Source organism: Manis javanica, chromosome 3, assembly GCF_040802235.1.
Source record: "Manis javanica isolate MJ-LG chromosome 3, MJ_LKY, whole genome shotgun sequence".
Classification (NCBI taxonomy): domain Eukaryota; kingdom Metazoa; phylum Chordata; class Mammalia; order Pholidota; family Manidae; genus Manis; species Manis javanica.
The window spans coordinates 176,309,675-176,333,340 of NC_133158.1; the positions used below are offsets into that span (position 1 = coordinate 176,309,675).

The following is a 23,666-nucleotide window of genomic DNA, read 5'->3' on the forward strand; positions in this document are numbered from 1 at the left end:
ATGAAAAAGGAAAGTAGAATGTGTTACCCAAACAAGCAGTAGTTCATTGCCAACATTTATGGCATATATTGTCATCCTGTATATGGGTGTGTATTTTTTTTAATACATCTGGAAAGTTGGGAAGTGGTGCACCAGTCAGTTGTAGTATAGTGGTCAGTTGTAGTAAGTGGAGAAACTGTTAGCCTCTGTGAGCTGTCCAAATCCCAAACTTGTTTTCTGAAATGTAGGCCCGTGTTAGGAGTCTGAGCATGTTCATGAGTGGGTTCTGCAACGGTTATGAGAGAAGAAGGCAAATTTAGCCTACTGATCACTTCCTGATTCCCTCTGTGAACTTTAACATGTAGAGGTTTGGTTTAGCGGTATGCTATTTTACCTTTTTTTTTTTTTTTAAGTTTTTTGTTGACAGTTGAGTGTGACAGACAAGAGGCAGGCAGGAGACAGACCCTCCTGTAGAGAGAGAAACAATGTAGAGTTGTTGGTAAAGACAAACAGGCCAGGCCGCTTTGCCTGTTGGGACATCTCCCTTGGCTGGAAGGTTGTGATACATAAGATAAGTCACCTTTCCTTTGGACCACAGCCTTACCTTTTAGAAGAAGTTTTATGACTCATTCTGTTTTTTAATGAAATATTTCAAATACAGTGATTCATGGTTCATTCTTTGTTTTTCTGAGAATCATCTAAACATGGGTATAAAATTTACAATCCTTATGGATCTTTACATAAATTAAGAGAATTATAGCTCAGATAAATTAATTTTCTGCTTGATCAGATTCCTTTCTAAAGCTTCCAGGTAATGGACCAAATGGACCAAATAAATAGTCACCTTTGAAGTTGCAGGGCTAGGTTTTGAATGCTTATATACTTTTAAGTCTATCACTCTGAAATGTGAGTTCTGAAGGAGGCAAATACTGTAAGTATGACTTAAGCCATAAAAGTTTATTGACATACAGATTATGATGAATTTCTATTGAGAATTATAATAGAAATATCAGAAAAGATGCTACCTTAGTTCAGTGGACCTTTTAAAATGATTGTTTAAGGGCAAACTAAGTTATTTAACGTAAAAATTTGGTGGGAATTCATTGTGCAGAGTAAGTTCAAGAGGATGTAAGACCAGCCCCCCCACAGTAAGGCAGCATTATACTAGATTTATTAAAATGTTAAATATTCACCTGAAGCAAATTTTGATTTAAGTTAAAAAGCCTTTTATTTAAGAGTTTTTACTTCCTTGCTGATGTTCATGACATCTGCTAAGGAATTGAGATTGACTTTTAACTACATAGTTCCTACTAGTAGGGACCCAGAGAGTTTAATCTTTATTTTTATGGGGTTTTTTTTTTTGAGTATTTAAATAATCATTATCTCTAAACCAAGGGAAAGTAATTGCACCTGATTTTGAGTTAAACCAGTCTGTACACATACTTCATACAGGCCTTAATGGTTGGGTTCATTGCCCTTTGTTATGCTACTTTACTTTATACAATCCTAAAATCTGCTTAAATGCTGTGCATGAATGCATATGTGGATGTGAGAAAAGTGCTTTGAGATGTTTCTGAGGATTTGGTTTTAGATCTAGCTCTGTTGGGGAGAGCATTGTGTATTTTCCTCGGTCCTTGTCCCCACTGCCACAAAGAATTGAAGGGCAGAGACACAGTAGTGAAGCAGAGTAAAAGTTTTATTTAAAGTTACTTAAAGAGAGAAAAAGTACAGGCGACCTCATGGAGGAGAAGCACCTGAAAGGTTGGAGAGAGAAAATTGTAAAGGTTGGGAATAAGTTAAAGTTATGCACTCTTAAGTGCAGGCGACCTCAGAGAGAGAGGCGCACTGAAAGGTTGGGGGTTCCCCCTTTTAAGGATTTTTCAGGAATGTGACAAAGGGCTAGGGATGTGGACTTGTTAAGTGGTCCCAAGTATCTTTGATGATACATTAAGTTTCTCATCAGTCCTCTAGGTAATTCTGCAAAATTAACTTAACACAAGAAATTCACTGCTTTGGTCCCCTCCCAGGATAACAGCTTCCTGGTTTGGGAGCATATCAATCAGGACTGGCTGCTTTTCCTCCAAAGTGGGCTGAGTTACTTGTTTGTTGGAGTATGCTAAGAATCTTTCTTCTTAATTTCCTGGGTTTTTTCAAAATGCAGTTTTGGCTTTAAGGTGGGATCTCCCTGTCTTTATTACCAAGCTAGAGTAAATCTTACAATGATCTAATTGACACAATGAAGACATGGGCTGTGCTCAGATACTTTTCCTTGTCTGGGGAATATTCAAACATTCAATATCAAGTTGCTCCTGACCTTTTGAGCTTTAACTGATTAACTCATTAACTCTTGAGTCTTTTCTGGCTTTCTAGTTTTAACTGGTTAACTGAGTCCTTTCAAGGGGACTTAACTGATCTTTCCACCCTGCTCATATCTATTTTCCTGCCTAATAGCTTAATTACTCCTTACTTTAGTGTAGGATCTTGTCTGTGAAAGCAGTTGAAGTTGGCAATCTGAGGACCTGGGGTTTTTGGGACACTTGCTGGATTTGAGTTTTGGGGCCCTAATTCACCCAATACAGAACTTTTATGTTTTATGTGATGGTCATGCCTTTAACCCTTGTTCACAAAGCATGGACTTTGGGTCAGTTTTTATGGACCAGGTGATGGATTTATAAGGATTTGCCCTTCTTTCACCAAATGTGATGAACTGCAGGCACTATAGCTGGGTTCTTTCCATCACTAGTAGCCAACACTTAGTTAGGCATCCACCCTGGCCAACCTGCTGATGGGCCACAGTGGCATGGGGGCTGTGAGCTTGGCCTTAGCATCACCACTTTCAAATCTTTGAGTTGCCTGGCCATGGACAGACAGCATGGGAGTTGAATAAGTGGTATACCGCAAAGCTGACACAGCATCCCAGTCCCTAGGGCTCATAGGGCCCCAGACTGCACCTTAGTGAATGCATTTGTGTCTGCCTGTCTGGGTTATTGGAAGGGCATACTTGCAGTCAGGCATAATGAACCACATAAGTTATATAGATGGATCTGGAGACAATTCTCTGAACCAGAAACGGTGTTTTTGGTTTTTTTTTAGAAAATTAGCACTAATTTCACTCATATCTTGGTTTTTGCTTCAGAAACTCTAAAGACTACATGATTTCCTTATATTTACCACATGCTGCCCTCCACTGAACTCAGATTGTTATTCTGAAACCACTTCTTCCTTGTCATCTGGATAGCCAGCTCTAGGGAACTCCAGAATCCCTCTGATGCTGTGAATCTTTTTCTCCTAGACTTCCTTATCTCCTAGTCCTTCCCTGGGGAAGCATTGAGCCTTCTCCAGGGCTTGACCCTTTCACCTTCGGGACCTCCTGCCCTCCTTTCTCACATGGGAAGAATGATTACTTTGGGCATGGATTACTAAAATATGAAAAAGCCAACTCTTTCCAATGTTTCAAAACCCTTAATGGAAAAACTACAATGTAAATTACTATAATTAAAAGTGCAAAATGATCATTGTTCTCAATCTTTCTCTGAAAAACCAGTAGCCACTTAGAGAAACAGAAAACCTAGTTCCACCATGCAGAACTTTGGCCTGTTGCTTCAGTGCCTCCTCGGGCTCACTGGCCTCTGGGCTCAGCACCCTCTCATCTGTCCTGCCTGTTGCTGCCAGAGTGGCCTTGCCATAGTGTGAATGTAATCTTCTCATATCTTTCTTCAGATAAGTGGCGCACAGTACCTCCAGGATGAAGTCCAACTCATGAAATCCCAGGCCTTCTAAAATGGAACCTTCTCCCTATCTTTAAAGCTTCATTTTCAGTTACCCACGACCATTTCCCCCACCCAGCCCCGCTATCCATCCCCCTCAGAGCCACAACACCCACACACTCATGCACACAGCCCTGGACACCCAAGACCCCCACCAGCACTGCCACTCTCCCTGCGAGGTCCACCCACTGCCCTTGCCTTGTCTAAGCAGTACTTTTCACCTGGCTCTGTGCCCTGCTCAGATACCACCCCTTCAGAAGTCCTGGCCATGAAAGTCTATTTATCTCACTGCTGCATTTTCTTGGGGGTTTTATTTGTTTTTGGGGAATGCTATTTGCCTCTGTTGTGCTGTTCATTTGAAATCTATGTGTTAGGATTATTGTGGGGTGTGTCAAGAAATACTAATTTGAGCACATCCTAATGCCAGATACCAGGCCATAAAGCCAAACAAAGTAGGACTTGCTGGTTAGTAGAAAAAAGCAAATAAGACTGGCTTTCCCAGATTGGGAGCTGGGAGAGGTGAATGGCAGGATCTGAACAAGGCAATACACACACTATTGCCCTCATCTGTCCTATGTGAGCCCCCAGCACAATTTGTTACATTTACTGACTGCTCCATGAATGTCTGTTTGAGTTGAATTGAATTAAAGAAAGGAGACTTTAGAGAGCAAATAGGACAAGGAAATGGAATGAAAAAAGTGGGGAGGGGAATTGGAGGAGGCTGCTCCTCTGAGGGTGTAGGCTGGCTGGCAGGGGTGGCACCAAGGGTTCTGGGACTCACTGGCATCCTTGTGTCACTGCCTCAGAGGCCTGAGCAAACAGTTCCACCCAGCTCCTCACAAGCAAGGACACACTTGGGGAATAGGTCATTGGCAAAGAGCCACTCCTCAGCCCCAAGGATTGGAGTTTCCCTAATTCAAAACAGAAAAAGAAAAGAGGTCTGTATTTGCCTTTTCTGTTGTTGTCATGAAGGGGAGAGTGAAGGGAATGTGTGCAATTTGTTTCAAAGTGAGTTTTTTCCCATATTTCTCAGATTATCAGTTGGCTAATTTAAGGAATGAATCCTTATTGGAAAGCTACTTCCATTGCTTTTTGGAGGATCTGGAGGTTCAGTAAACTTTTTACTGGCTTTTTGTACACTTGCTATGAACTTTCTCTATATGCCTCGATTGGTTTTGATTGGGATATTTTTAACTCTGAAGGGTGGGTTAGAATGTGCTCTTCAGTTCAACACCTAGTGGCTTTGCCAGGTGCACCCTCGGCCGGGGGCTTTCCCAGGTCACACGCTGTCACTCACCACTGAGGGGCAGTGGAGAAACAAAGCTGCTCTGTACACTCTGGCCACACATTATTCAATGGTGGAACATTCTGGTTACTTAATGTCACAGTCACAGGCCTCCTACTTCATGGTCTTACTTGGTATACCCTCTACTCTCTAGAATATGGCCATAGCCCTGACAGTGAGCAGACAGGACCTTCAAGAGGTGGGCCTGGGATCACAGAGCTTATGCATTTTATTCATGCATTTGTGTAATGAACACATGTAGTAAGTGGCTACTATTTCCTAGTCAGAGGGCTAATGAAGAGACAGGGCTTCTAGCCTGTAAGAACTGTACAGTGGGAGAGCATAGCAGGTGTTACCTAAAGGCCTATTACCTAAAATTAGTACCATTCTTTTACAAACCAATCTAACAAGATGTAGTTTTATTTGCTTTTCCAGCCCACAGCCAATTAGCAGTAGTAAACAGAGGGTATGTTAGGAGGATTGGTAACTGTAGACACAGAAATGACAGTAGCCAAGAATGGAGGAGGAAGGCAAGGAACTATACAAAGAAGATTTTGGAATTACAATTATAATAGAGCAGGCCAGCTGGTGTGAAGCGCAAGCAGGTGCATCTCCATACCCCCTGAGGACGTCATTACCTAACATACTCTAGTAACTGACTCCAAATCATTCCAAAGAAATGGATGGCTCTTGTACTTAGGAACAGCTATATTATCTTGTTTGTTTGTTTGTTTGTTTTTACTTTTATTTTTAAGATTTCTGTCTTAACTAGGAACAAGCCACAGTTACCTGAGAAATTTATTTATGTGGAAGGGCCTATTTCTTAACAAAATCACACATATGAAACATAACTCTAGTTTAGTTGAGTCATTTGCTGTATGTACAATTAAGATTGAGTAATTGTCAGAGAACAGAATACAGTCACCTGGAGCCTGAATATGCCATGAGCATAATTTAATCACAGAAAGTATCTAAATTTTCTAAAATTTACTTTCGGTGGTCATACATTTCTGAAAACCACACCACTTACAAACATTAAGCGGTATGGTTTTGGTGAGATGATCCTCAGACTGCAGATGACAGATTATGCTCCCACAGACGTGGGTGGAATGGTGTAAATTGTAACCAACCATCGCTGTCACATCTAACTGTTTTACTGGGAAAGCAGGAGTTCTATTTATTTTATGGGTAACAAACTTCCTAGAACCAGGGGTCAGCAAACTTCTGTGAAGAGCCAGAGAGTAAATACTTTAGGCTTGCTCGTCATAATGTCTGCATCACTGCTACACAACTGTGCCACTATAATACAAAAAAAAAAACATAGATAATATATAGTCAAATGGTTGTGGCTGTGATCCAGTAAAACTGTTGGTTTAGAGCTTAAGTAGTAATTGTGGGAACATAGGAGATATACATTCAAATCTGTATGGCAGCAGGGAAAACCAAGAGTGTGTACATTTGGAGGTGGCCAAAATGTTGACCTTCTGTCAGCTTTTGAATCATGGGGATTTCAGCTTTTTGTTTGATTTTGGTTGAGCAGAGTTTAGAATGTTAAAATTTGCTGGGTACAGGTCAGGTCACTGACACCTCTGGTCTGTAGTCTCCTGCTGTCCTTCTGTTTGGTGCTTCAGAAATTATCTCTGCATCTTTTCATCCTTCTAGGTTGTCACTGGCAACACTGATTGCTGTTGTCTTCTGCAGAAAATTCTGAGCGATGGACCATGGGGAACCATTGCTTTATGTGGGATGGTTATTCTATATATGTCATGACTTCTTATTTCCCAGCACAGTGTACCCAACATGTGATAATCACTTTGAGTATTTGTTGAGTTGTCGTTTCCTTAGACAGGCACATAGTACACATTTAACTACTTTTTGGCCATTAATTCTCTTCTGCCCTGGGAGCAGAGGCCTGGCCTTATTCTGTCATTAGTCTGTGTACCTTTTGATTCTAGAGTGTCTATCATTTTGAGTAGTAGTACTGTGCTGCCCCTTAACTTTTTGGATGCGTCCTTACTTTTCATGACTGTACTGTATTCAGTCCAGATGCTCCTCTTGGGGGTGAGGGAATGAAGGAAGAAGGAAGATTGGGCAAAAGGGTAGGATAACCCACCACAACCTTGAAAGCTTGCCCTTGCCCTTCAGAAATACACACATGACCAGTGCTGCTTTGGAGTGCTTTTCTCTGCTGTGAAGTGACTTGAGCTCTCAGAAGACCGAGAGGCTGCTTGTTATGCTATACACTGTGCGACAGCAGGCTCTTCCGTGGCACCTATGTCTGGTGGTGAACTTGAACCATCACCATTTCTAACTGAAAAACCTGTGTGGTGATACCACAGGCCACAGATTTCAGATGCAGAATTACAGGAGGGGTAGCTATACTTGCTGTGTGTGCTATACAGCGCATGCCATGAGCAGATAGACTATAGTTATTGATTCTTAAGTTATTCATTGCTGTCTCCACCAGCCACCACTGTTAGGAGGAAAGGGAGGATGCTTTGCTCAGCACTCGTTTCTGAGGGAATAGATGTCTTTCCTAGAGAATACATGCCCACGGTCTGCAACATGTACAGGGCATTACAGTCTCCCACATGTGTCACAAGCACCTCCAACTCCCTCCACCCTCACACCAACTCTGTGAGAAGGTGGCTGGGGCTGGAATTGGGGTGTTTTCACAGGCGAGGAAACAAAGGCTCATGAAGTCCCCAAGCCACGTGGTGGGGAATAGCTTTGGACGCATTATCCAGCATTCTTTGCATTTTGCCCATCACCCACAAGGAGAGCAGAACTCAGAGAATCTCTCACCCTTGGAAAAGAGCCCATTTTGGCCACAGGGCTAAAAAAGCTTGGTTTGTTTCAAGAGCTTGCCCTATCCTAGTGACTGCTTTGCCTTTATTGTTAGCTGATGCAGTGCAGTAAGTTAGAATGTCATAATGGTTGCAGCTTAACCCTAGTCCTAGGTAACCACTACTTTCCTCCTAGGAACTCATCCCTGTTAACCCCATACAGCCTCCACATCAGTGCCAGGGTTTGTCCGTGGTGTAGAGGCAGCAGTGTTGCTGCAGAAGTGTTTCCCAGACACCTAGGTGCTCTTCCTCCACCCCCACCCCCTCACCCAGCTTTGTCTCATAAGTCACAATTTGAACACTTCTGTTGAGGCACTGTCTTTCCAGTAGATCCCTCAGAAACGAGGACACTTGGGTTCTCATCCTGCCTCTGAGTTGGGCTCTGTGTGCAGCTGCTGCTCCAGCTGACCTTGGGTGAGGCGTTTGCCCTTTGAGGTTTCCCTTTTCATTATCTGTCATGTGAAGGCTTTGGGCAAGGTGACCTTGTTTCACAAAGGCTAAGTTCACTCTCAGGAGTAGGGAAAAGAACTCACATTTTAAATGAACAGAAGATTTAGGCAGCTTTTCTGCAGGAAGTTCACACATAGATAATCATGGCTCACTTTAGAAAGGTATTTTTGTCAACTTGCCTTGATGACAATACCAAATTTCTGGGTTCTTTGCTGTCTTCCAGATGCCAGTATGGACAGAATAGCTTATGATGCTTATCCCCACCTACCACTTCCGAGACATTGAGCGGAAGCCAGAATACCGCCAGCCTGAGAAGTGTGTCCCACCTCCTCATCCCAGTCCTGTGGGAGCCATGTGGTTTATCCGTGACAGCTGTGGCATTGCCTGTGCCATTGTTACCTGGTTTCTGGTCCTCTATGCAGAGTTTGTGGTCCTCTTTGTCATGCTGATTCCATCCAGAGACTACGTATATAGCATCATCAACGGAATTGTGTTCAACCTGCTGGCCTTCTTGGCCCTGGCTTCCCACTGCCGGGCTATGCTGACAGACCCTGTAAGTATGTCTGGGCTCATTTTGACTCGCCCACACTCTCCTCCTCTGGCTGTGGCATGGCCACAGCCTGCATGTTTCCCTGACCTTGGACTGTGGAGAACAGAAAGGCCAGGGCAGGGGTGGGAGAGTGGATCAGGCCACCTGAGAGTTCACCATCTGTGCCACAGCCTGTCTGTCTGGGTTGAATGGTGCCATGGGTACTTGGTGTGTACATTAATTGAGCCTGCGGTGGGAGGGGCTTGGTCTAGGGGAAACGTAACCTCTAGTTAGAAAAGCTCAGTGAGACTGGGACCAGATGATCAGATCAGAAAGCCCCAGGGGATGGTGTCAGGTCAGGAAAGAGCTTCCCAGAGGAGACAGGACTGGAGCTAGTTGGATTTGAATATTAAAGCCGTATTCAGAAAACTGAGTGGAAATGGCCTTCACTTTTTTGGGTCAAGACTCAACTTTTCTTGAAAAACTGGACAAGTGTGTTTCGGGCTGTTGCAAGTTCTTCTTAGTACTTGATCTGTGGGTAAAGCAGTGGTGTTTTGCCTGATGTCTTAGCTAAATATACCAAGCTGTGTAAGTCGCTATTGAATGTCATATACCCTAATATTAAATCCTCCATTCCTTTTCATTAACTTATATGAGAAAAGCAAGATAGTGCATTACTGGATAAAGACCTCCTATGGCCTAATAATTTTGGTGTGTGGGATGGGAGTGTTTAAATTAAGAAACGGGAAATACTGCTAACGGCAGTGCCCTGGCCACACAAGTTTTGCTTCCGGGAGTCCCAGGGAAAGCACAGTGAGGATGCTAGGTCCTGAGCCAGTTGCCTTCTCAAAGGGCTCCAGGTCCTGCTGGTGTACCTGGTAGATTGTTAATCTACCCCAAAGGAAACCAGCTTTCCAAGCTCGGTTGCATGTCAGCAGCCTGTTTGACAGCACCTCCTCTCCTGCACGTGCTGGGAAGACCATACACACTGGCAGACCCAGTATTGGCAATACTGTAGGATCATTGCAGCTATCACCTGAAATAAATGAAGTACAGGTTTCCTCTGCTACCCAAAAGTAGAATGTTCCTATGAAACCATTCATAAGCCAAAATGGCTTAAAGCAAAGACACAGTTACCATTTCTTAAAGCAAAAATGCTCTTTGGATTAGCAAAAACATGTACTAACATAAGTTGTTTATAAAAGCCGAGTGGCCTAAAGTAACCTTTTGGATAGTGGAGGAAACTTGTGCATGGTCATGATCATAAGTACCCCAAAACACAAAGGCATAAAAGAATTTTCCTAGCAGCATCAACTTGGCCATACTGGAAGCAAGTGAAGGGTTTATTTAGGTTTCTTTATGATGCCCTTGCAATTTGGGGATACAGAAGTAAAAAATATTTTCCTCACTTGTCATTTAGTTTCTACCAAGTCCCCAGGTACTGTTCCTACCCTCAAGGTGCCCTCTGTCTAGAGATGAGACATGAGCCTAGCCTCCTGTGACGAAGTCCATGGCAGAAGGAAGCCCGGGGGTGCCACAGAAGAAGTAGGGAGGGGGTGTTAACCAGTCTGGGCAGGGATGGCTGCTGGCTGGAGGGGCTCTTGTCAGAGCGGTATATGTTGGCAGGGGGGTGGAGGGCCGTAGGGCAGGAAGACAGCGACAACGTTCCCAGCAGAGGAAGTAGCATACACAAAGACAAAGTAACTTCCACATATGACTCTTCGATTCTGACCCTTCACCAACCACAAACCTGGCTATCTACTGCCCTTCTGGCATCACTGCTTACATAGAGCATAGACACAGTTTGGCCAGAACAGAAACATTGGTTTCTCTTCTAAAATCTGTTCTCTCCAGTGAGAAGGTCAAGGTGGTCTGAGAAGGTCTCCCTGAGTGGTGTCTCTGGGAGTTCAGGAGTGTGGCTCCTCCAGGCAACTCCCCAGGAGTTATTTGGAATGGTGGGAACTTAGGAGGAAAATGGGTTGGTGGTGTGGGTGGAGTGCCAGAGGAGTAGGGCAGGGTTGGATGATGAGGGGCATTCTAGAGCCCCTGAGTATTTTAAATAAAACAGTGATGAGATCAGACCATCATTGTACAAGGACCATTCTGGCAGCGGTGAGGAGGAGCCCTGGGGTGCGCTGATGGGTGGAATAAAATGAATGGCATGTTTATTAAGTGCTTACTATGTGAGAGGTTCCTTTCTGAGCAGTGGAGCAAGACAGGCCAAAACCCTTGCCCTCTGGAAACTCTCATCCTAGGGCAGGGGGTCAGACAATAAAGATGTCATTGTTCAGGGTAATTTTGGAAAGTGATAGTGCTTTAGAGACCATAAAACTGTGGTCAGGTTGATGTGGTGGTGTGACTTTTCTGGAGCAAAAGTAACTTCTACATATGACTCTCCAATTCTGATCCTTCACCAGCCCCAAACCTGGCTATCTACTTGCCCTCCTGGCATCACTGCTTACATGGAGCATAGACACAGTTTGGCCAGAACAGAAACATTGGTTTCTCTTCCAAAATCTGTCCTCTCCACTGAGAAGGTCAAGGTGGTCTGAGAAGGTCTCCCTGAGTGGTGTCATTTGAGCTGAGACCTGAACGACATGAAGTTGCAAGTCAGGCAGACTAAGGATCTGAGAGCAGAGCCTCCAGATGAGAGAGTAGGTACAAAGGCCCAGAGGTAGGCATATGCTTGGCATGTTTGAGAAACAGGACTGTGACTAGGGTGACCAAAGCATGGTGAATAGGGGCAAGAGGGGCTCAAAGAGGGGGAGAGAGCTGCAGAAGCCAGATCATGCAGGGCCTTGTAGGCCTCACAAGATGTTTGGTCTTTGTTCTGAATGCAATGGGAAGCCATCAGAGAGGCATGATGTGACTGTGCTTGTGATTGGGGGCTGAGGTGGAGCATAGAAGCAGCAAGCTGAGGGCATTACAGTGGTCCACACAAGATGTGGGAGTGGCTCAGACTGAGGTGTGAGCAGTAAAGCTGGAGAGAAGCTGCTGGATTAAGAGGATATTTTTTTATTGGACTTTATGTGTAATCACACCATCAAAAAAGTTAATGTAAGTATTACCATGCCAAAAAAAAAGGATTAATAAGTACTTTTCAAGTATGTTAATTGTTCCTAAAGGAGACAAAAACTCATACCAGTTTGTACTCTGTTTTACCATTTTCAGTTTTTGTTTTTTTTTTTTTTGAGAGGGCGTCTTTCATATTTATTGATCAAATGGTTGTTAACAACAATAAAATTCTGTATAGGGGAGTCAATGCTCAATGCACAATCATTAATCCATCTCAAGCCTAATTCTCGTCAGTCTCCAATCTTCTGAAGCATAACAAACAAGTTCTTACATGGTGAACGAATTCTTACATAGTGAATAAATTCTTACATGGTGAACAGTACAAGGGCATTCATCACAGAAACTTTCAGTTTTGATCACGCATTATGAACTATAAACAATCAGGTCAAATATGAATATTCGTTTGATTTTTATACTTGATTTATATGTGGATCCTACATTTCTCCCTTTATTACTATTATTATTTTTATTTTTAATAAAATGCTGAAGTGGTAGGTAGATGCAAGATAAAGGTAGAAAACATAGTTTAGTGTTGTAAGAGAGCAATTGTAGATGATCAGGTGTGTGCCTGTAAACTGTGTGCTAATCCGAGCTAGACAAGGGCATTAAAACATCCATGGATGCAGAAGATTTCTCTCAAAACAGGGGGGGTGAGGTTCTAAGCTTCACCACTGTTGATCCCCAATTTCTCACCTGATGGACCCCCTGCGACTGTGCCTGTCTTAGGTTGTTCCTCCCTTGAGGAATCTTACCCGTCTCTGGCTAACCAGTCATCTTCCGGAGCCATACAGGGAGATGTAAAGTTAGTAAGTGAGAGAGAAGCCATATTGTTTGAAAAGGTTAGCTTTTTACTTCTTTGCAGATTTATGCCCTGTGGCTTCTATGCCCAGCATTTGTCTTGAGGTATCTTTACCACTTGGAGGAATTTTGATACTCGGTAAATTTGATATGAGGCATGAATTCTATTTAAGGGTTGTAATTAGGAAGGAAGAAGAAAAGCTATAGAGGTAGCAGATGGAAGAAAACATGGGAGGATTGATTATTTCTTTGACATATCTTCTTGTAGAGTAACTTAAGCATGTATAGGTTTTAAACTAATTAAATTGCACACACACATTAACATAATAGGAATACAGTTACATAAACAAAGCAGATCTATAATTACCAGCCATCTCCAGTGAAGCCAAGAAAACCAGTTAGGCACCCTAGGCAATTGTGAAAATTTGTCTATGATATGATAGATATTGTCCAACTGTACTTGAACAGTCTGGGAGAAATCAGACAAATTAAAACAACCCATTCCTGGGAACTGTTCACATCCCATATGTTCTTTTAACTGTAGATAGTCTGTAGTCGTAAGATTTTGGAGCGCTACAACTTGCACTTCTCCTAATTCTTGGTTGAGTTCCAACAGTATAGATCCAGTCAAATTTGTTATTTTACTGTATGCACAGGCCAGCTTAGATATCTCCTTCTTCATTCCAATGGCAAGTCCAGGAAACAGTGGGATGGATGCAGCTACAACTGCAGCATCACCTGGATCTTTGTGGAGGTTTTTTGATGACCATCTTCTGGTATGAGTCTTCCAGAGAGTGCTGATGTTGGAAGTTCTTCATATCGTATCTTAATTCATTTTCTGGGTAGCCAAATTAGGCTTTGATCTTCTGTATAAACACAAACAGACCCTTTGCCCACACTTTGATATGCCCTTTATACCATTGTGTAGAACTCATTGGAGGTCACCACACAGGAACTGCTTTTTTTTTTTTTAAGAGAAAGGAATATTATCAGAAAAGAGTACCTCCATAGCCGATCATCTGACACCCTTTAAGTGATCAAAATTAAGGATATTTAAAGCATGCGTTAATCGTTGATTTACCATTAGTTTTATCCTATCAAGGAGTAATACCCCTTTTCTTTCTTTCTTTTTTTCTTAATCTTTAATCTACACTTACATGAAGAATATTATGTTTACTAGGCTCTCCCCTATACCAGGTCCCCCCTATAAACCACTTTACAGTCACTGTCCATCAGCATAGCAAAATGTTGTAGAATCACTACTTGTCTTCTCTGTGTTGTACAGCCCTCCCCTTTCTCCCTCCCCCCGTACATGCTAATCTTAATACCCCCTTTCTTCTTCCCCCCCATTATCCCTCCCTACCCACCCATCCTCCCCAGTCCCTTTCCCATTGGTACCTATTACTCCATTTTTGGGTTCTGTAATTCCGCTGCTGTTTTGTTCCTTCAGTTTTTCCTTTGTTCTTATACTCCACAGATGAGTGAAATCATTTGGTATTTCTCTTTCTCTGCTTGGCTTATTTCACTGAGCATAATACCCTCCAGCTCCATCCCTGTTGCTGCAAATGGTAGGATTTTCCCGCTTCTTATGGCTGAGTAGTATTCCATTGTGTATATGTACCACATCTTCTTTATCCATTCATCTACCGATGGACATTTAGGTTGCTTCCAATTCTTGGCTATTGTAAATAGTGCTGCGATAAACATAGGGGTGCATCTATCTTTCTCAAACTTGATTGCTGCGTTCTTAGGGTAAATTCCTAGGAGTGGAATTCCTGGGTCAAATGGTAGGTCTGTTTTGAGCATTTTGATGAACCTCCATACTGCTTTCCACAATGGTTGAACTAATTTCCATTCCCACCAGCAGTGTAGGAGGGTTCCCCTTTCTCCACAGCCCTGCCAACATTTGTTGTTGTTTGTCTTTTGGATGGCAGCCATCCTTACTGGTGTGAGGTGATACCTCATTGTAGTTTTAATTTGCATTTCTCTGATAATTAGCAATGTGGAGCATCTTTTCATGTGTCTGTTGATCATCTGTATTTCTTTTTTGGAGAACTGTCTGTTCAGTTCATCTGCCCATTTTTTAACTGGATTATTTGTTTTTTGTTTGTTGAGGCGTGTGAGCTCTTTATATATTTTGGACGTCAAGCCTTTATTGGATCTGTCATTTACAAATATATTCTCCCATACTGTAGGGTTCCTTTTTGTTCTATTGATGGTGTCTTTTGCTGTACAGAAGCTTTTCAGCTTAATATAGTCCCACTTGTTCATTTTTGCATTTGTTTTCCTTGCCCAGGGAGATATGTTCAAGAAGAGGTCACTCATGTTTATGTCTAAAAGGTTTGTGCCTATGTTTTTTTCTAAGAGTTTTATGGTTTCATGACTTACATTCAGGTCTTTGATCCAATTTTGAGTTTACCTTTGTATATGAGGTTAGACAATGGTCCAGTTTCATTCTCCTACATGTAGCTGTCCGGTTTTGCCAGCACCATCTGTTGAAGAGACTGTCATTTCGCCATTGTATGTCCAGGGCTCCTTTATCAAATATTAATTAACCATATAGTTTGGGTTAATTTCTGGAGTCTCTGATCTGTTCCACTGGTCTGTGGCTCTGTTCTTGTGCCAGTACCAAATTGTCTTGATTACTATGGCTTTTTAGTAGAGCTTGAAGTTGGGGAGTGAGATCCCCCTACTTTATTCTTCTTTTTCAGGATTGCTTTGGCTATTCGGGGTCTTTGGTGTTTCCATATGAATTTTTGAATTATTTGCTCCAGTTCATTGAAGAATGTTGCTGGTAATTTGAGAGGGATTGCATCAAATCTGTATATTGCTTTGGGCAGGATGGCCGTTTTGATGATATTAATTCTTCTTAGCCATGAGCATGGGATGAGTTTCCATTTGTTAGTGTCCCCTTTAATTTCTCTTAAGAGTGACTTGTAGTTTTCAGGGTATAGGTCTTTCACTTCTTTGTTTAGGTTTATTCCTAGGTATTTTATTCTTTTTGATGCAATTGTGAATGGAATTGTTTTCCTGATTTCTCTTTCTATTGGTTCATTGTTAGTGTATAGGAAAGCTACAGATTTCTGTGTGTTAATTTTGTATCCTGCAACTTTGCTGTATTCCAAAATCAGTTCTAGTAGTTTTGGAGTGGAGTCCTTAGGGTTTTTTATGTACAATATCATATCATCTGCAAATAGTGACAGTTTAACTTCTTCTTTACCAATCTGGATTCCTTGTATTTCTTTGTTTTGTCTGATTGCCGTGGCTAGGACGTGTAGTACTATGTTAAATAACAGTGGGGAGAGTGGGCATCCCTGTCTAGTTCCCGATCTGAGAGGAAATGCTTTCAGCCTCTCGCTGTTCAGTGTAATGTTGGCTGTGGGTTTATAATATATGGCCTTTATTATGTTGAGGTACTTGCCCTCTATTCCCATTTTGCTGAGAGTTTTTATCATGAATGGATGTTGAATTTTGTCAAATGCTTTTTCAGCATCTGTGGAGATGATCATGTGGTTTTTGTCTCTCTTTTTGTTGATGTGGTGGATGATGTTGATGGATTTTCGAATGTTGTACCATCCTTGCATCCCTGGGATGAATCCCACTTGGTCATGGTGTATGATCCTTTTGATATATTTTTGAATTTGGTTTTCTAATATTTTATTGAGTATTTTTGCATCTACATTCATCAGGGATATCGGTCTGTAATTTTCTTTTTTGGTGGGGTCTTTGCCTGGTTTTGGTATTAGGGTGATGTTGACTTCATAGAATGAGTTTGGGAGTATTCCCTCCTCTTCTATTTTTTGGAACACTTTAAGGAGAATGGGTATTATGTCTTCTCTGTGTGTCTGATAAAATTCCGAGGTAAATCCGTCCGGTCCCGGGGTTTTATTCTTGGGTAGTTTTTTGATTACCATTTCAATTTCTTTGCTCGTAATTGGTTTGTTTAACTTTTGTGTTTCTTCCTTGGTCAGTCTTGGGAGGTTGTATTTTTCTAGGAAGTTGTCCATTTCTTCTAGGTTTTCCAGCTTGTTGGCATATAGGTTTTCATAGTAGTCTTTAATAATTCTTTGTATTTCTGTGGGGTCTGTTGTGATTTTTCCATTCTCATTTCTGATTTTGTTGATTTGTGTTGATTCTCTTTTTCTCTTAATAAGTTTGGCTAGAGGCTTATCTATTTTGTTTATTTTCTCAAAGAACCAGCTCTTGGTTTCGTTGATTTTTGCTATTGTTTTATTCTTCTCAGTTTTGTTTATTCTCTGATCTTTATTGTGTCCCTCCTTCTGCTGACTTTAGGCCTCATTTGTTCTTCTTTTTACAGTTTTGATAATTATGATGTTAGACTATTCATTTGGGATTGTTCTTCCTTCTTCAAGTGTGCCTGGATCGCTATATACTTTCCTCTTAAGACTGCTTTTGCTGCGTCCCACAGAAGTTGGGGCTTTGTGTTGTTGTTGTTATTTGTTTCTATATATTCCTTGATCTCTATTTTGATTTGTTCATTGATCCATTGATTATTTAGAAGCATGTTGTTAAGCCTCCATGTGTTTGTGAGCCTTTTTGTTTTCTTTGTAGAATTTATTTCTAGTTTTATACCTTTGTAGTCTGAAAAATTGGTTGGTAGAATTTCAATATTTTGGAATTTACTGAGGCTCTTTTTGTGAGCTAGTATGTGGTCTATTCTGGAGAATGTTCCATGTGCACTTGAGAAGAATGTATATCCTGTTGCTTTTGGATGTAGAGTTCTATAGATGTCTATTAGGTCCATCTGTTCTAGTGTGTTGTCCAGTGCCTGTGTGTCCTTACTTATTTTCTGCCCGGTGGATCTATCCTTTGGGGTGAGTGGTGTGTTGAAGTCTCCTAAAATGAATGCATTGCAGTCTATTTCCCTCTTTAGTTCTGTTAGTATTTGTTTCACATATGCTGGTGCTCCTGTGTTGGGTGCATATATATTTAGAATGGTTATATCCTCTTGTTGGACTGAGCCCTTTATCATTATGTAGTGTCCTTCTTTATCTCTTGTTACTTTCTTTGTTTTAAAGTCTATTTTGTCTGATATTAGTACTGCAACCCCTGCTTTCTTCTCACTGTTGTTTGCCTGAAATATGTTTTTCCATCCCTTGACTTTTAGTCTGTGCATGTCTTTGGGTTTGAGGTGAGTTTCTTGTAAGCAGCATATAGATGGGTCTTGCTTTTTTATCCATTCTATTACTCTGTGTCTTTTGATTGGTGCATTAAGTCCACTTACATTTAGGGTGACTATTGAGAGATATGTACTTATTGCCATTGCAGGCTTTAGATTCGTGGTTACCAAAGGTTCAAGGTTAGCTTCTTTAGTATCTTACTGCCTAACTTAGCTTGCTTATTGAGCTGATATTCTGGAGATTCTTTTCTTCTCTCCCTTCTTATTCCTCCTCCTCCATTCTTCATATGTTGAGTGTTTTGTTCTGTGCTCTTTTTAGGAGTGCTTCCATCTAGAGCAGTCCCTGTAAGATGCCCTGTAGAGGTGGTTTGTGGGAAGCAAATTTCCTCAGCTTTTGCTTGTCTGTTAATTGCTTAATCCCGCCATCATATTTAAATGATAGTCATGCTGGATACAGTATCCTTGCTTCAAGGCCCTTCTGTTTCATTGCATTAAACATATCATGCCATTCTCTTCTGGCTTGTAGGGTTTCTGTCAAGAAGTCTGATGTTAGCCTGATGGGTTTTCCTTTATAGGTGACCTTTTTCTCTGTAGCTGCCTTTAAAACTCTTTCCTTGTCCTTGATCCTTGCCATTTTATTTATTATGTGTCTCGGTGTTGTCCTCCTTGGATCCTTTCTGTTGGGGATTCTGTGTATTTCCGTGGTCTGTTCGATTATTTCCTCCCCCAGTTTGGGGAAGTTTTCAGCAATTATTTCTTCAAAGAGACTTTTTACCCCTTTTCCTCTCTCTTCTTCTTCTGGTACCCTTATGATACGGATATTGTTCCTTTTGGATTGGTCACATAGTTCTCTTAGTATTGTTTCATTCCTGGAGATCCTTTTATCTCTCTCTATGTCAGCTTCTATACGTTCCTGTTCTCTGGTTTCTATTCCTTCGATGGCCTCTTGCATCTTATCCATTCTGCTTATAAATCCTTCCAGGGTTTGTTTCACTTCTGTGATCTTCCTGACATCTGTGATCTCCCTCTGGACTTCATCCCATTGCTCTTGCATTTTTCTCTGCATCTCCATCAGCATATTCATGATTTTTATTTTGAATTCTCTTTCAGGAAAACTGATTTGGTCTGTCTCCTTCTCAGGTATTGTCTCTGTGATCTTTGTCTGCCTGTAGTTTTGCCTTTTCATGGTGATAGAGATAGTTTGCAGAGCTGGTACCAGTGACAGCTGGAAGAGCTTTCCTTCTTGTTGGTTTGTGGCCTTCCTCTCCTGGGAGAATAGCGACCTCTTTTGACTTGTGCTGGGCAGCTGTGCACAGACGGGGCTTTTGCTTCCTGCCTGGCCGCTATGGAGTTTATCTCCGCTGTTGCTGTGGGTGTGGCCTGGCTCGGGCTGCTGCTCCAAAATGGTGGAGCCCCGTTAGAGGGGGAGCGGCCAGGAGGCCATTTATCTCCATAAGGGGCCTCTGTGCTCCCTGCTGCCCAGAGGTTAGAGTGCCCAGAGATCCCCAGATTCCCTGCCTCTGGACTGTGTCCTGCCCTGCCCCTTTAAGACTTCCAAAAAGCACTCTCCAAACCAAAACAACAACAGCAAAAAAAAAAAAAAAAAAAAATTTAAATAAATAATTTTTTAAAAAAAGAAAAGAAAAACGCACAATTTCCTTTGTCGTCAGGCGCCGGTCTCAGGCACCTGCTCACCGGCCTTGCTTCCCTGTTTCCCTAGTATTAGGGTCCCTGTCCCTTTAAGACTTCCAAAAAGCACTTGTCAAAAAAAATAGGCCACTCCCATTTCTTTGTTCTCCAGCGTAGGCCTCAGGCACCTGCTCACTGGTCCTGCCACCCTGTTTCCCTAGTATCCAGGGCCTCACACATGCACTGTGTCTGTGCTCTGGTCCAGAATCCTGGGGCTAGGTGTTCAGCAGTCCTGGGCTCCCTCCCTGCTGACTCCTCTCCACCCGCCAGGAGCTGGGGGGAGGGGCGCTCACGTCCTGCTGGGCCGGGGCTTGTATCTTACCCCCTTCACGAGGTGTTGGATTCTCGCAGGTGTGGATGTGGTCTGGATGTTGTCCTGTGTCCTCTGGTCTCTATTTTAGGAAGAGTTGTCTTTGTTAGATTTTCATAGATAAATGTGGTTTTGGGAGGAGATTTCTGCTGCTCTACTCACACCACCATCTTGGCTCCCTCCTAAGAGGATATTTTAAGCCACTAATTCTAACCCTGGCTGCACATTCGAATCCCTTAAGGAGTTTTTAAAAGTACTGATGCCTGGGCTCCACTTCCAGAGATTCTACTCTAATTGGTCTGGGGCAGGGCCCCGGGTACTGGGGTACTCTAAAGCTCCTAGGTGTCCCTTATCTTCAGCCAAGTTTGAGAACTACCTTTCAGAAGAGCTGACAGAATGGAGAGGAATTGGGGAGTTTGCCTTCCAGAGTCTCAGCTTGAGCAGGTGGAGATTGCGGATGCCATCTGTTGAATGGTAGAGTTTGGAGGAGAAGCCAAGGCTTGGGTTCTGGCCAGACTGGGCCTATGCCCCATGTAAGCAGTGATGCCAAGTGGGCAGTAGATAGCCAGGTTTGAGGCTGGTGAAGGATATTAGAGAGTGGAGTGTGGAAGTTACTGGTTTCTAGAAGGCATGTGAATCAGGGAACTGGATGTTCAGGTGGTGAAGAAAGGTGGCTTCTGCCCTCATTTTCCTACTGCCCTCAAAAGTGTATGTTCCTTTACCCCCTCGTGTGGCGTCTCCAGGGACCTTCTCAGTGTGGCCCTTTACAATTTAATGTGGGAAAGAATGGTTTTCACTGCAGTGTGTTGCTGGGCTTCTGATTCCAAATGCATGAGAGCCAGAGACTGTATCCAAAAGCCAGACAGCTGCTCATAGGTGCAGTTTTGCTAGCAGCCCCCAAAGAAAAGTGGGCCAAAAATTGAAGCATCTGTCAAATATCTACCGTTAGTGAGGGGAGCGACTCAAAGCATGTCATGTTGACACGCCCCATCTCTGACTCTTCCTGCACTTCCCTGTCTCTCCCACTCCCAGCATGTGACAACTTATGCAAAACCCAGTATGTAAACAGAGAGAGGTGAAGCTGCAGAGGTGGGATCCCCCAAGCATCCTGGGCTTTCAAGGGGCAGAGTTGGAGGTTCAGACCTCACATGAAAAAGATCAAGTAGGTTCCTTATTAATACTACAGGGGGAGTCTCTTTTTAGAAAGGTGTCACTGCAGGGTTCTAAGGAATTTCCAATAGGATTATAATGTTTTGTATCTCAAGAATTCATGTTGCATATAATTTTTTAGAGAAATTTACATCCTAAGGTTATAAACAATGTATAACAATGTAATATGGGTAATATGTAAACTTGTTAATATGGGTAAATGTAGTAACCACATTGTTTTTTCATGTGAAACCTTCATAAGAGTGTATATCAATCCTACCTTACTAAAAAATTAAAAAAAGAAAAACAATGTATACATTGTATCATTTTGGTTTTTTAGTATTACTAGTTTTTGAAAAAGAAAAAAAAATAGCCTCCCCCAAACAGTTACTGTACTACTTACAGCACTGAAATTCTTATTCCAGTTGTAACATCAGAACAGTTGCAAGCACCACAGCTTTTGAACCCTTTAGCAGCCATTCAGTCCAGTGCAGTAGTAAATGGGCCCACCCAGAGCTTGAGCAGAAAAGGGAAGAAGAAAATGACTCCCGAATGTGTAAGCAGCTCCCATGGAGGTGAAACTCCCATTTGAGAAATGGGGTAATGGTACAGGCCTGTAAAGACAGAGAAGGGGACAGAGGGACAGAGGGACAGCAGCCATACTTGACAGGTTTGCTGGCGTGGAAATGACATGGGTGTGGATGGGAGCACAAATCAGACTGGTGTCTGCTCTCTGGGAGCCCTCTTCTTGCCTGCTGAGGTCGTGTGAAGTAATCAAAGGAGCTTTCTGTGTTCCTGGAATACTTTAGACGTTTAGTGGTTTATAGTGAATCCACGTGCCCTGACAAGGCAGCTTCTCGAGTACAAACTGGGCTCAGAAACTCTTATCTTGGTACCCCTCAACCTTCCTCCAATTTTACTTTTTCTTCTCCAGTTACAAATACCTTTCAGTTAGTCACCCAGTGAGCTTTAAAATTCCCTTTACAATTTAGGTCTGGGACAACATCTGTTTCCCAGAAGATGCTCGAAACTGAGAGACACAGTTTGTTTGTTTTTGTCCTGGCTGCCAGGAAGCTCAAAGCCAAACACTACATAATCACAGCAATTGTATAAACCCTTACAATCAGCATTTTTGCCCCTCCTTTCTTTGGCCCTATCATGTATTAACCTCATTGTGAATTATCTCAAATCTGAGATTTGAGAAAAGGAGGAATATAAATCAATTCAATTTAACCACGTTGCTAAGTAGAGAAAATTAATCTGTCTGTCTGCCACTGCCCCTCCTTCCCTTTGAATCCCACTCTGTGAACACTTTGCTATAAACAGACTTCATATGATTATCTCGGACTACTGCAGGCCACTGATTTTAGTTTCAGCTGCCAAAATTCCTCCGTGAAAATATTGGGGCTCACTTCAATGTGCAGTTGGTATTCCCGTCTGGAATCTGTCTTGGCAACCTTACTGAGCATGTGCTGTGTACAGAATCAGCTAGCAAGTGTTTACTTGGGCACATTCCCTGGCTCAGGTCAGGGTACTTGACTGGGGGTTCATTTGAGTAGGATGCTGCATTCTCCCTTGTGCCAGGCAGCTTCTTGCCTGCCACTGAGCAGCTTATAAATGCCAACTGAAAAATCTTTCTGTCTCCAGAGAGAGGAGGGTTACCAGTTTGGGAATTGCCTCTCTCTTACCTTTCTGTGGAGAAGACAGGTGGCCTTGGGACACAAGCCTGAGGCTTGGTCACCGTGTTACTGGCAGACCTGTTAGAGGGAAAATTTCTTCCTGGACTAGCAGATGTGCACAGGCCTTGATCCCATGGCCCCTAAACAATTGAAGCAAGTTTCATCTGTGTTGTTTGAAATGAATGGGAATGTTGAGTCCTTGGCATCACTGGTGTTTCCTTGGAACCTGTCTCCACTGCTTTCCATTGTGTCCTTTTTAATTGTCATGTTATCTTAGACCCTTACTGAAACAGGTCTCGTTATCCTAGGGGAATGGTATCAGGGCAATAATAAAAGCCTCTTCAAGTCACTTAATTGGAATATCTGATAATTACATGTTTTCTTCTGATAGAGGCATAGTTCTAGACTAGGACTGCCTGGGTCTGAACTCTGGTCCTACCACTAAGTATCCATATGACCTTGGGAAGTTGCTTAATTTCCCTGCTTTAGGTTACTTCCTATATAAAGTGAGAAATGTCATAGTTTCTACCTTATAGGTTTATTTTTTATAGTTTCTGATCTTATAGGTCAGAATTATGTGGCAAAACACAGTAAAACACTTGGAACTGTGCCTAAAATACAGGTACTCAATAAATGTCTGTTGTATCATCATTATTATTCAGCTTGGGTTTCTGAATATATGCTCCATGACAGGCCCTGAGCAGTTCAGTGGGCCACAACTTGAAAGGCTTTGTCTCTGTCCTCCAGGAAATGACAGTGTTGCTGGAGAGATCAGTGTTTAAGTAAATGATAGGTGTTACAAGACAAATATAAGCTCTGATAGCACAAAGGCCAAGTGATGTGTTCTGTCTTGGGTATGGCCTCAGGTTATTAGGAAATAGGCAGAGGAGGGATCCCTGAATGGGCTTTGGCTTGGGGGCAAGAGGCAAGTTGGTGCTGGAAGGCTGGAGGACAGGTACTGATACAGGAC

The 23,666-nt window shown here is 42.4% G+C and overlaps 1 protein-coding gene across 3 annotated transcripts in view; it reads left to right on the top strand.

The window, feature by feature from the left end:
• ZDHHC3 (zDHHC palmitoyltransferase 3) overlaps positions 1–23,666 on the top strand; it is a 59,309-nt gene that overhangs the window by 7,412 nt on the left and 28,231 nt on the right. For all 3 annotated transcript variants that reach the window (XM_017677556.3, XM_017677558.3, XM_017677557.3), the window contains exon 2: positions 8,551–8,880. In XM_017677556.3, the coding sequence (XP_017533045.1) occupies positions 8,575–8,880 (306 nt within the window). In that variant the 5' untranslated portion in view covers positions 8,551–8,574. The remainder of the gene's footprint in view (positions 1–8,550; positions 8,881–23,666) is intronic.